The sequence below is a fragment of the Carcharodon carcharias genome, chromosome 6 (genome assembly GCF_017639515.1).
Source record: "Carcharodon carcharias isolate sCarCar2 chromosome 6, sCarCar2.pri, whole genome shotgun sequence".
Lineage (NCBI taxonomy): Eukaryota > Metazoa > Chordata > Chondrichthyes > Lamniformes > Lamnidae > Carcharodon > Carcharodon carcharias.
The window spans coordinates 17532648-17545784 of NC_054472.1; the positions used below are offsets into that span (position 1 = coordinate 17532648).

The 13137-nt window shown below is 36.9% G+C and overlaps 1 protein-coding gene across 6 annotated transcripts in view; it reads right to left on the reverse strand.

Annotated features, from left to right (window-relative positions):
- The window catches only part of LOC121279060 (protein MTSS 1-like), a 177748-nt gene that overhangs the window by 30338 nt on the left and 134273 nt on the right, over nucleotides 1–13137 (reverse strand). For all 6 annotated transcript variants that reach the window (XM_041189916.1, XM_041189914.1, XM_041189915.1 and 3 more), the window contains one exon: nucleotides 4656–4813. In XM_041189916.1, coding sequence (XP_041045850.1) covers nucleotides 4656–4813 — 158 coding nt within the window. The remainder of the gene's footprint in view (nucleotides 1–4655; nucleotides 4814–13137) is intronic.

Here is a 13137-nt window from a genome sequence, read left to right on the forward strand (position 1 = left end):
AAAGGATATTTGGTTTGATTTTACATTTAACTGGGAAATGGTACACTCCACATCTCTCAGATAATTTTAAATGAGCAAAGCCATTCACCTCAACTTAGCTCATTCATCCAGAAGGACTCAAAAGTCACCACGTAACAGAATCCAATTGTTTCTTAACTGATTTCTGGGCGTTTGCTTTTAGGACTCTATCTGGAAGTGTAGCTGCCATGCATTGATAACTCTTCAGGGTGAAGAGTTTCCAGGTATCAATCCTGAATTTGCATTTTACTAGCTTGAAACCATCCCTTTGTCTTATTCTTGCAATTAACATAAATTTTCCAGATTACCTTTTTGTACCATTGCATACCTCCAAGATTATCTCTCGGATGCCTTCTTTCAAGGTTGAAAAGTACAAGTTTAGCCCAAGTATCTCCAATCTTTCCTTATAACACAAACCTTCAAGGCTGGATTAGCTTTGTGTGCTCTCATAACCTGGTGGCATCATGCATTAATATATGAAATTGGAGCAATTCTCTTCCCATATATCAGTGGTCAATTTAAATGTACTTAAAAAACAGTGCCATGCTCAATAATCATTTGAGTTATGTCGCAATAACTAAACCAGTACACTTTTACTATTTATAATCAAGTTATTTTCTGCTTAAAAATATTTGAATTATCAGATAATGTTAATTAAGCAGTTTGAATGAAAAGTAGACATTTAGAGTTAAGGTAGCTCAAGTGCTTTTGTGATTTGCAAAACAAGGAATTTCTATGTAAAGATATAAAGCATCTTTTCTGAGGGAATGGTGAAGGCAGAAAACACAAATTGTAAACATTTAGTATTATACAGTGTATAGAACTATATAGAAGTGTTCATTTCACTCAGGAGAAACAGCTCTATAATATTGATATTCAATGTTTATTTACATGGAATTTGTCAGGTCCCCCCCTTTAATGCCGGATGTTCAGTTATATTCCATTGAATGATTTTTGTTCATTACTTCTCCTAGCTGAATAAAAATAAATCAATAACAAACACACCGGTTTTGCATGTGATGTTTAGATTCAAGTTATTTTCTTAAAAGTACCAGTAGCTGTCAAGTACTAACCTGACCTAAAAGGAAGGCACAAGTGAACATTTCAACTTAGGTATCACACTATTGCGATGCATAATTCACCCAACCCTGTCTTCTGCAAATTTAGTAAATAAATTGCAACAACCATTTGGATGTACAGTAGAACCTCAAATGTCCATCTTCTCAACCATTTTCAAGGATAAGCAAGTGCTAATTTGCAGCAGCATTCCCCTCCATTTATCCTGCTGGCAAGAGCAGTTAGTGCTGCACAGTTGGTCTGTTGCCTTGCAGCTGACTCACCCATCTGCCTTTGACAGTGTAAAGAAAGTCAGCCAAAGCCATTCCGGATGTCAGCCATGGCCATCCTCCAGTCCTTGAACAGAATCAATCGCTAAAGGTGTATCCTTATGTCCAGCAATCCTATTTGCTAGCTTCTGTGACACTAATCTTGGCTTGAAGATCTGCCTGTTTAAATACATTCTCATCTGCACAAATGCACAGAAACAAGCACAGTCTGTACTGACTTTGAAGTCTTCCTCTCAGCTGAAAGCACTGCAGAACTGGGGCTGAACTCATTACAGGAAAGAATTTAATTTTTTGCACTTAACCCAGTCTGAGAAAACACAAATAGATTACAGATTGGGAGGATAGATTAAGCAATTTAGAGTCCAGTAAAATTAAAAGCGGATATGGCTCTTGCAGATGGGTGACCTGAGAGTTAGCCAGAAATGCTCTCAATGCCAAGCTCCCAATTTAGTGATAGGCATTGAGAACATTTCTGGCTGACTCTTGGAGTCTGGGCAAGCTTCACAGCTGGAGCTGCAGAAAGGTGCATGGAATATCAGTAAACTGGAAGATCAAGTAATTTTGCCAGCAGAACTGACAAAGGAAGAGTAGGTGTGAAGAAATAGTTTATTCAAAGTTTAGAGCAGCAATTGGCAGTGTTGTTTTGATTACTGTACAGAGGTGAGAAAAGCTAGTCTTCTCTATGATAGCAAATAATTGAGTTTTTAACCTATACACTATCAACTTTTTAACCTGGCCACTTAGCATTTCCATTACATAAAGCAGTTTGTTGGTGTGGTACAAAGAACTTCAGGGAGTTTTTAAAGCCTGGTGAGATTAATACTTAACAAATGACAGAAAACAATTATACTGCATTTTGTTATGGCTATTTTTCTATAAGGTTTCAGCCATAGATCAGTAGTAGCACTCTGACTCCTAGTCAGTAGGTGGGGGTTCAAGGCCCACCTCAGAAGTTGTGCATATGTTCCACACTAACATCTCAGTACATTACTGAGAGTGCGCTGCACTATCAGAGATGTCATTGTTTGGATAAGGAATTAAACCGAGGCCCAGTTTACTCTCTCAAGCGGGTGCAAAATATCCCAAAGGCAGTTGTGAAGAAGAGCAGGTTAAGTTGCTGCATCCTGGGTAATAGTTATCCCTCATCCAATATTACTAAAACAGATACAAAATCAAAAATAGCTGGAAAAACTCAGCAGGTCTGACAGCATCTGTGGAGAGGAACACAGTTAATGTTTCGAATCCGTATGACTCTTCATCAGAACTAAAGAAATATAGAAATGTGGTGAAATCTAAACTGGTTGAGGGGGATGGGGCAGGTAGAGCTGGATAGAGGGCCATTAATAGGTGGAGGCTGGAAGGACCTTGGCCTGCTGCAATGTTCCAGTGAAGTTCAACGCAAATTGGAGGAACAGCACGTCATCTTCTGACTAGGCACTCTACAGCCTTCCGGACTTAACACTGAGTTCAACAACTTCAGATCATGAACTCCCTCCTCCATCCCCACCCCCTTTCCGATCCTCCCTTTTCTAATAATTTATAATTCTTTAAATATATTTTTCTTTTCCCTATTTTTAAATTCATTTCGATCTATTGTTCTATCTCCACCTTTTATTAGCCCATTTCGATCCCTTCCCCCCATCCCACCCCCACTAGGGCCATCTGTCACTTGTTTGTCCTGCTTTCTACCCTTAATGTCACCATTAGCACATTCCTTAGATAATATCATCACCGTCAACACCCCTTTGTCCTTTTGTCTATGGCATCTTTGGCAATCTCTTCTTTGCCTCCACCTATCACTGGCCTTCTATCCAGCTCTACCTGTCCCACCCCCCTCAACCAGCTTATATTTCACCACATTTCTATATTTCTTTAATTCTGATGAAGAGTCATACGGACTCAAAACATTAACTGTGCTCCTCTCCACAGATGCTGTCAGATCTGCTAAGTTTTTCCAGCTATTTTTATTTTTGTTTCAGATTTCCAGCATCCGCAGTATTTTGTTTTTATCTTTTTACTAAAACAGATATCTGGTCACATTGTATCTCATTGCTGCTGTGTTTCCCTACATTAGAACAGTGATTAAGAATTCAGTCACTAAAGTATAATAATTATCATATTACTGTGATTTATTGTAAAAGTAGGTTAATAGTGGGGTTTGGATTGTTTGTGTGTGAGAGATTTAATTACATCTTGTAGCCAAACAGACTGCAGGTTGAAGTTATCAAAGGAGGTGAGGTGTAGAAATGTCTAATACGTTAATGAGTAAACATGGTTGGGGTCTTAGCATGAAAGTTATGAAGGGAATTTGCATTTGTAGATAGAAGAATTTGGTTTTCAAAGGAATCTGTGTTTACAAACAGCCAGACAAGCAAGATAAGGAACAAGTTTAATTTTCTCAAGGGTTACTGGAAATATATAGCGGTAACATGAAAAGATTTATGTTATGAGAAAGTAGAGTTCCAAAGGCATATGGACAATGGAGTTTACACATTAAAGGGAGAAACATGTATAAAAGGAAATGAGGCTGTGTGTCAAGGAAGGCATTGTAAGATCTACCAGAAGTTTGACAAGCCTCCAGCATTTGTGCATTAAGCCTGCTGTCTACAGAAACCGAAGCTGGGAAAAGCCACTTTGAATTCCACTGTCCAGGATATTGTGCTAATTTGCTGGAATCTGTTTAAAATCTATTACCATTGCCTTAAAGGGAGTGTAACTGGTAGCCAGATTAATTAGGGGTTTTAGGAATGATTACAGTAGTCATTTGTAGACATATGTATGTGCTTGAAATCTTTTCTTTTGTTAATAAATGTTTAATTTAGTTTTTAAAAAATCTCTGAAGTCTCAGTGGGCTTATTGCTTCTGAATTCAGGGCATGCATCTCGAAATAAATACAAATTGCAAAACCATTGTGATAGCATGATCAAGTTTCCCTTATGGATTCGATCCAGCAGGCATACATCCTCTGCCACGTCATAACGGTTCAAATGCACTTCATTGGCTGTAAAGTGCTACGGGACATACTAAGGTTGTGAATAGTGATATATAAATCCAAGTGCTTTTAATTAAGCATGCACTAAACCAAAGCGCACAGAGCTGTAGCACACTGGTGAATATAATTTTGATTCTAGCAGAAATAGACAACGGATTTAGAATCCAAGTAATGGGGTAAAACGAGTGAAGCGCCCACCCAACCACCCAATGCAACAGATCTCTAGTTCCTTTTAATAATACTTGTAGCATTTAGGATAACATCCTTTCTAGTTGAGTGGAACAAAAAAACAAACTTACAACCACAGGTCGTAGCATGGAAACAAAAGCACAGAAACGACTGCGTTCTTCAATGAGGGCTCTACGGACAGCTTGTTTTTCTGTCTCTTCAAGCAGAAGATATTTATCATTTACATCTTGCAAAGCACTGTCCAACTGGGGTTGAATGTCTCCTTTTCCTGAAAAAATGGAAATAATGATCAATTTCAAACAAATGAACTAATGGCCTTTATTTTTTCTCTCTTTGCCCTCCCAACATATTAACAAAACCAAAAAAATCCTCTGAACACTCAGCAGGTCAGGTTAATGTTTCAGGAATAGAGGCATGAGTTTTGATCAAGTCCACATCTAAAATGTTGCCTGGTCTGTTCTTTTTCTGCACATGTTGACAAACATAAGGATTTTTAGCAGTTACTAGTTCTGTTTCATATTTCCAGACTCTGCAGTACTTTTTTTTTAAACTAAATCAGCATAGATTTGTGATGAAATCTGGGTCCTTCCAAGGTCAACAGTTTCAACCCATTTTGTATCCTTTTCTTTGTATGTTTCAGTTTTTCTCTCATTTGTGCTTTCAGACATTAGCACATCTGCTCTAGGCATCTCTTTTGTTTTTCTTGCCCTATCACCATTCACTTTTGGTCCTAACTCTTCTGTCAATCAATATCTCCTGTGTGCCACCCTATCACAGACTTTCCTTTTGTTCTTATCCTACTCACCCCTTGCTTAAAATCTCTAACTTTTCCCAGTTCTGATGAAAGTTCATCGACCTGAAAGGTTAACTCTGTTTCCCTCTCCACAGGTGAGTATTTCCAGCATTTTCTGCTTTTATTCCTTCTTGGTCTGCATGGCTTAACAAATTACTTGAGTAAATGAGCAGTTTTGATTTTGTAAAGTGCAAATTGTTCTTTAAATTTCAGGTACTATGCTAGAAGAAAAATCGAAGATGTACAAGCAATCTTGTGAAAATAGTTTACAATTTGAAAGACGTTGTTATGGGCAGGTTGACAGTTCAATTTATAATTTTCTATTCTCCTACAATTTTGTGCTTTGCAAGATTCCTGCTTGCTCTAGAGGGTTTAGATTTGGTACTAAGATTTATAAATAAGCTAGGCTATCAGGCACTCAGTCCTTTCCATTTCTTCTTTAAGTTTGCAGTCTGTGAACAATTCTTTTTGTTATGCAGACCACAACCAGCATTTTAGTAAGGTACCACAGACCAAGAAAATACACACTGCTCACTGGAAAGTTGAATTAATTGGTGCCATTTGCCCTTGACTAGCTTTTCTTTCTTTCCTTCAGTCCCAAAATTGAAACTGAAACACCCTTTACTTGGAGCTATTCTGTGAACAAAGTATTAAAATAAAATGTATTTTGGTATTTCATACAGAAAAAGGAGCAAGATTTAACACCCTCTCAAAATAAACAAAACAATTTTTTTTGTTTAGAAGTGAAATATGCAGATAGAAATTTTATGACCAAACAACTGCTACAAATTTGATTCTCAAATCCTGTACATTGTAAATGTTTCATCAGATTTTCTGGTTTTCTATGCAGCCAAAAGTAATTGATTTAATTCTTTCATGTATGTTGCAACCAACTATTTGTCTTTACACTGGATCAAAGGAAGCTTTTCTTGACCCTCCCTGAACTCTACAATTTTTTTTTTACAATGCATAAAAGTGATAAAATAATATTTAGATAACATATTCCAGTGGACCTGAAAGAGCCTACACTGGCAGAAATAAATGTCCAATTCTGTGCTACTCACCTTGCCATTTCAGGAGACAAAGCATTTGTTTGCATTCAAATATTCTAAGACATTCAGCAAATGAGGAAGGATAATGGACCTGGAGACCTTTTCAGTAAAAGATCTAATACATTCAGTTACACAAATATCATCCTTCATAACAAGAATAAGCCAATTTCTGATTTCTTACTGAGAAATGAAAGCGCATTTAAACTGATCACGGACCAGGCTATAACACTTTTAAGAATGCAAATTGGTGCCCCCTTCCCAACCCATAATCCATTGTTAAACACCAAAAGAACATCCAATGTTTTAAGTAAATACATAGTGAAAAACTAGGACAAGACATTATTAACATGCTTAATGTAATGTTACAAATTATGGTGCCTCTATAATTCACAATAATACTTCAGTGCACATCCACTCACAGAACATTGAGATAGTGCAGTAGAAACAATTAACCACAAACACGGCTACTATACACAGACGTTTACTTTGGAGGCGGGCGGGGGGTGGGAAGTGTGGTGGGGGGAGAAAAAAAGGAAAACATAAACGGCAGGTACAGGGGTGTTTCAGCTCCCTTTGCCTCGTAGAACCAATCTAAGTGGAGATGGGTTCAGAGCAATCCCACTCAACCTGGTCTTAAAAGCAAAATGATTTGGTTGAATGACAAATATATAGTGAAAATACATTTACTTCTGAATTGGCTGAGCTGAAAAAAAATAAGATTGGTGATGTTGTATGCTGTCCATTGGAAAAGTAAATTTGTCAGACAAAAGAGGTAGGAAGATTTGTAAAGGATTATGATGCTAATGAGAATACTTTCCATACTAACGCTATTCCTCTGCAAAAAAATCCTCTCTTCCTCAGATTATCACAGCACAGTAAAGTTACAGATTCCTCTCAGTTCCAATATTCATGCTTGACAGACCTTTGTTTTAAACATTAAGATGTTAAACATTTCTGGTGCTCATCTAGATATTTTTAAATTGGGTGATGGTTTGTAGAAGTTGTAATTCTACGGTCATCAATAAAACATGCTCTTCTAAAAGCTTTGAAAGTAAGTCATTAGGTCATGCTGTAGTCTTTTACTTACATAAATCATTAAATGATGTAAACATTAATAGTTTTGATCTTGTAGAATTATCCTCCCTGTGTTGCCTTTTCTGGAAAATTTTACTTTTCAATTTTCCATAACACAAGATGCTTATATAATGAAAGGCAAGTATAGACTAAGCAAAAATTTTGGCTGTCAGCTTTGTAACATTTGTCAGAATATGTAGAATTCACTATTCATAGCAGAAAATTTGAATTCAAGTCCCTTTAAATTATTTCAGCACATACATAATATGCAAACTAAAATGTCATTTCTCCTCTGCCTAAGTCTGAAGTCCTTGTGGTTTGTGATGTTATATCAAAAATATTTTGTATTTTGTGGAAATTACAACAAAATTCAAAATATAAAAAAAGGTCCAAACAGATTGATGTTTGAAACTAGCTAATCTCAATCCCACTGACAGAAGCAGCACCACACCTGGTCTCAGCGCTGCTGTTTGGAAGGTGAAATTTAATCGAGTTCTCATTAATCATTGTTACTCAACAACTTCTGAGAAATGCATATGCAGGTGTCAGATGAAGGAAATTGCAGATCCTCAAATAGTTCCTGAAGATTGGAACATGGCAAATGTAATCCCACTATTTAAGAAAGGAGGAAGAGAGAGAACGGGGAATTACAGACCTGTTAGCCTAACATCTCTCAGAGGGAAAATGCTAGAATCTATAATAAAGGACGTGATAACAGGACACTTAAGAAAATAATTGTAGGATTGGGCAGAGTCAACATGGATTTATGAAAGGAAAATCATGTTTAACAAAGCTGTTATGAGTTTTTTGAGGATGTAACTAGCAGAATAGATAAAGGGGGTGGGAGGAGAACCGGTGGATGTGGTATATTTAGATTTTCAGAAAGCTTTTGATGAGATCCCGCACAAGAGGCTCTTAAACAAAATTAGAGCACATGGGATTGGGGAGGGGGGGAAATATACTGGCATGGATTGAGAACTGGTTAATGGACAGAAAACAGAGTAGAAGTAAACTAATCATTTTCAGGTTGGCAGAATGTGACTAGTTGGGTATTGCAAGGATCAGTGCTTGGATCCCAGCTATTCACAATCTATATTAATGATTTGAAAGTGGGAATTAAATGTAATATTTCCAAGTTTGCAGGTGACACAAGACTGGGTGGAAGTAGGAGTTGTAAGGAGGATGCAAAGATGCTTCATGGGGATTTGTAGAGGCTGAATGAGTGGGCAAAAAATTGGCAAATGGAATACAATGCGGAGAAATGTGAGGTTACCCACTTTGGTAGGAAAAACAAAAAGAGAGTACTTAAGTAGGGAGGGGTTGGGAAGTGTACTTCAAAGAGACTTGGGTGTCCCTGCACATGAGTCACTGAAAGCTAACAGGCAAGTACAGCAAGCAAGTAGGTAAATATTATATGGCCTATATTGCAAGAGAATTTGAGTATAGGAGTAAAAATGTCTTTCTGCAATTATATAGAGCCTTGGTGAGACAACACCTGGAATAGCATGTGCCATTTTGGTCTCCTTACCCAAGGAAAGATATACTTGCCATAGAGGGAGTGCAACAAAGGTTCACCAAACTAATTCCTGGGATGGAGGGATTGTCCTGAGGAAAGACTGAATAAACTGGGCCTTTATTCTCTGGAATTTAGAAGAATGAGGTGTGATCTCATTCAAAGTTACAAAATTCTTACAGGGCTTAACAAGGTAGATGCAGGAAGAATGTTTCTCCTGGTTGGAGGGTCTAGAACCAGGGGACACAGTCTCTGACTAAGGGGCCGCCCATTTAAGAATGAGATCAGGAGGAATTTTTTCACTCAGAGCTGATGAATCTTTGGAATTTTCTGCCCCAGAGGACTGTGGAGGTTCAGTCGTTGAGTACATTCAAGACAGAGATTAATAGATTTCTACATTTTAAATACATCAAGGGATACGGGGATAGTGCAGGAAAATATTGTTGAAGATGATCAGTCATGATCTCAATGAATGACAGAGGGCTGAATGGCCAACTCCTGCTCCTATTTCTTATGTTCTGATGTTCAGACAGAGGTGGCTGTGATGTTTCAAACAGCTTGCTGAGACGCAAGGTCAGGCATGAATAATGGACAAGGTACAGTACAAAAGTCATTGGTTGGCACCGATGCAACTATACCCAAGCAAGGTTAGTGCCTTGAAAGGGGAAAACAATGGCAAGGGGAAAATGCCATAAAAGTCAGATGAGAAAAGAACTTTCTGTCCAATGGAGCTCATCACTCTAGTGCATTAACTTTTGCACCATAGTAACTAATTGTATTTTGAATAGCATTACATGATATAGTCTATTTTGTTTTACTTGGTAGATTATTCCAAACATTTATTGTCGACTAAAGTAATTTTCCTGATACTTGTTCTAAATTTTATCATTCATTCCCATTTTTGTCTCCTGGTTCTATTTTCTTGGTGTCCCCTTAAATAATTTGGATTTACCTGTCTAACATTTGAAATTGGAGATACTTCTGTTTCTCTCTCCACAGATGCTGTCAGGCCTGCTGAGTTTTTCCAGCATTTTCTGTTTTTATATACTTTGATGGAGTTTATGTTTGACCTTTCTAGACTATAAATCATAAGCTTTCATCATAGCCTGTCCCCTTTATATCTGGAATAAAGTTTTATTATTTTCTTTGCTTTTTTTATGTCACATGATCAAAAGTAAATACATACTACACGTGGACAGCCAGTGCGCTGCAAAGGCTTAGCATAACTTCTGGAGACTTAACAGGATTTCTTTTGATATATATTCTTGCATTGAGGTGTCAACCTTGGTTTAGTGGCGGCACTTAGCCTCTGTGTTCCTCCAAACCTGGGTCTTGTACAACCCATACTCCCTTTACCTTCTTTGAGCCACTACTCATAATAACTCTTTGTCTTTGCATCAATTTTTGTTTGAGCATGATTCTGGTGAAGTGCCTTGCAGTGCTTTCTATGCTAAAGGCACGACATAAATTAAAGTTGTAGCTGTTTTATTGTGAGTTCAAGTTCCACTCCAGGACGAGAGCACATAAATAAAGGGTGATAAGACAGTTTTTAATCCCATCTGTCCTTGTTTCAATATTGTTCAATACAAGACCTGCAAATGTTTCTTAACCTCATTGTGGCTTATTAGGCCTTGGTAATTAAATTAATATGCCACCTTTTATTGAAATTGTTATTTTTTAAAATCTCCCATTAGAAAATAGGAGTAAGCATTCCAGCAACTTTACGTTTTTTGTACACAATGTTTGATTAGGTTTCATATTCCTTCCAATTTATGGCCTATAGTACCTATATTTTCCTCCCTTAAGTAAGATTGCTGACTCTTGAAAGGTTTGTAGGCTCACATCTCTCTTCTGGTGACAAGAATGTACTGATTTTGTAAAACGAAAGTTCCCTTAGGCCTATTATTCAGAGTCCCTTTGAGAAAGGATAGCTAGAGGGATGGAAGATTTGTCAATTATGGGTTGACGGCTCCCAAATCTTTCCCAATGCCATTTTTGAGCTAACTGTTGAAGCGCTGAAACAATTTTTGAATGTTATACTGCTTTTTGAGTTGTGGTGTGGAGGATTTGGAGAAGATGGGTCTGTAACTTTACTCTCTGGAAGCTTTGCTGGTCAGAAGAGCACACCAAAAATTTAGGAACGCACATTAATAGTTTCAAAATCATCAGCAGGGTGTGCCTGAATTTCAAAGATGTGCTTCTAGTAAATAGGCACCCTTCGGAACTCAAAATGATCAAGGTGTTATAATAGAATACAATTTGTTTTATATTCATTCATAGGATGTGGGTGTCGCTGGCTTGCCAGCATTTATTGCCTATCCCTAAATGCCTTTGAGAAGGTGGTATGTGCTGCTTTCACTGAAGTCGATGTGTTGTACAAACAGTCACAGTGCTGTTAGGAGGGGAGTTCCAAGATTTAGACCCAGCGATAGCGAAGGAACGCCGATACAGTTCCCGGTTAGGATGGTGAAAGACTTGGAGGGGAACTTCCAGGTGGTGGTGTTCCCATACATCTGCTGCCCTTGTCCTTCTAGTTAGAGGTTGTGGGTTTGGAAGATGTTAAGGTTTGAAATTTGAAGTGGACATAATCACACTTATACATATGATTAAGCTATGACATTGTATAATTTACAGCTTGAAAATCTGAATATCATACATATATACAAAAAAGTTCAATCTAAGTTTTTTGTTGATTGATGAGTCATTTGTTACAAGTAGTTATACATGATTGAGTAGAATTAATAATTTGCATCAAAATGATCCAGCAGCTAGTGATAAACATATAAGTAATAGCAATCTAATAGCTGATTAAATCACATTTTTTCAGATTTCATAACTGTTATGTGCTGGTGAACATGAATGGAAGTTTTAATTCTTAAGGAAAGCATCATACTCAAATAAAATACCTTTGAGTTTTTACCAAATTCCTCCTTGAAAACTTCAGAGTCAACTTTAGTCAATACAAAATTCATAGGGAGAGTCATATCTTTCACCATCATAATCCTTTACATATTGTAGTAATAGAATTTTGGCCTATTAATTATAAAACTTCTGGTGTTATTTAATCCCAAAAGTACCCAACTTCCCTAAGTATTGCTACAATGCAAATATTTTCTAGGCAATAGTTTTCAAATAGTTTTCAATCACATTGCAGATTAAAGTACTTATTTCACTGCATCAGATTTATTTCTAATCGTGGTACAAAAGAACAGTTATTGCACAGTGTGCCACTCATTTATTCATTTCAAAACAAAGGTGCCAGTAAAAGAACATTGAGATAGTTAAAGGCTTTTTCATGATGGGAGGAGGAGAGAAGAGGTGAGAGGCAAAGGGAAGAAACAGACTGGCAGTTACTGGTGAATATCATTTAAACACATGTATCCCACAAAAAGTTTTAATCACCAGCCAGCAGGGTAGAGCTCAACTTACCAAAAACATCAGCTAGCAGAAGATATGGCACAGCAAAATTTGATACAAAAAGGAAAAAATATTAAGTCAAACTAATCTTCATGGCGTCATGCACAATATCTGTATCCACTTCTGTGCCAATTAATAAATGTATATGCAAACCCATACTTTATTTCATCAGAACTACAAGACAAACGTAACTTGAATCAGCAATATTATGTGCTTGGTTACACTGTCCTACAAGATTGGAAGTTAATCACTCATGGCATATTAGTTTACAATCTGATAGTTCACAGTTAATAGCGCAATTAAAATGTCAATCAATCTTATGACTGCACTGTATTAGTGACATACCTAATTATGGTATTTTAGGCCAGTCACTTTGTCACAAGTATCTTGGTAAACAACAATTGATACCAGCAGTTGAGTGAGATTAATTTAACAATGTAAGAGTCCACATAGGAAAACTTATATGCAAGGTGTTAACAAGATAATGTCAAAAATGAATCATCCATAAACACAAATCACTATTTACAATAAGCCTAATTTATGGCTAAGTTTTGTAACATGCTTATCCTATTATTTGAATTTATTTTAAAATTTGCAAAACAGAAAATTAGTTGATGGAAATTTATTTCAGCACAAGTGTGTCATATTGTAGATTTGCTATGCAAGAGGCTGACTTTAAACAAAGTAAATATTCATTTTATAGCCATTTATACACTTTTAAATCAGCTTGTTCAGTATACATT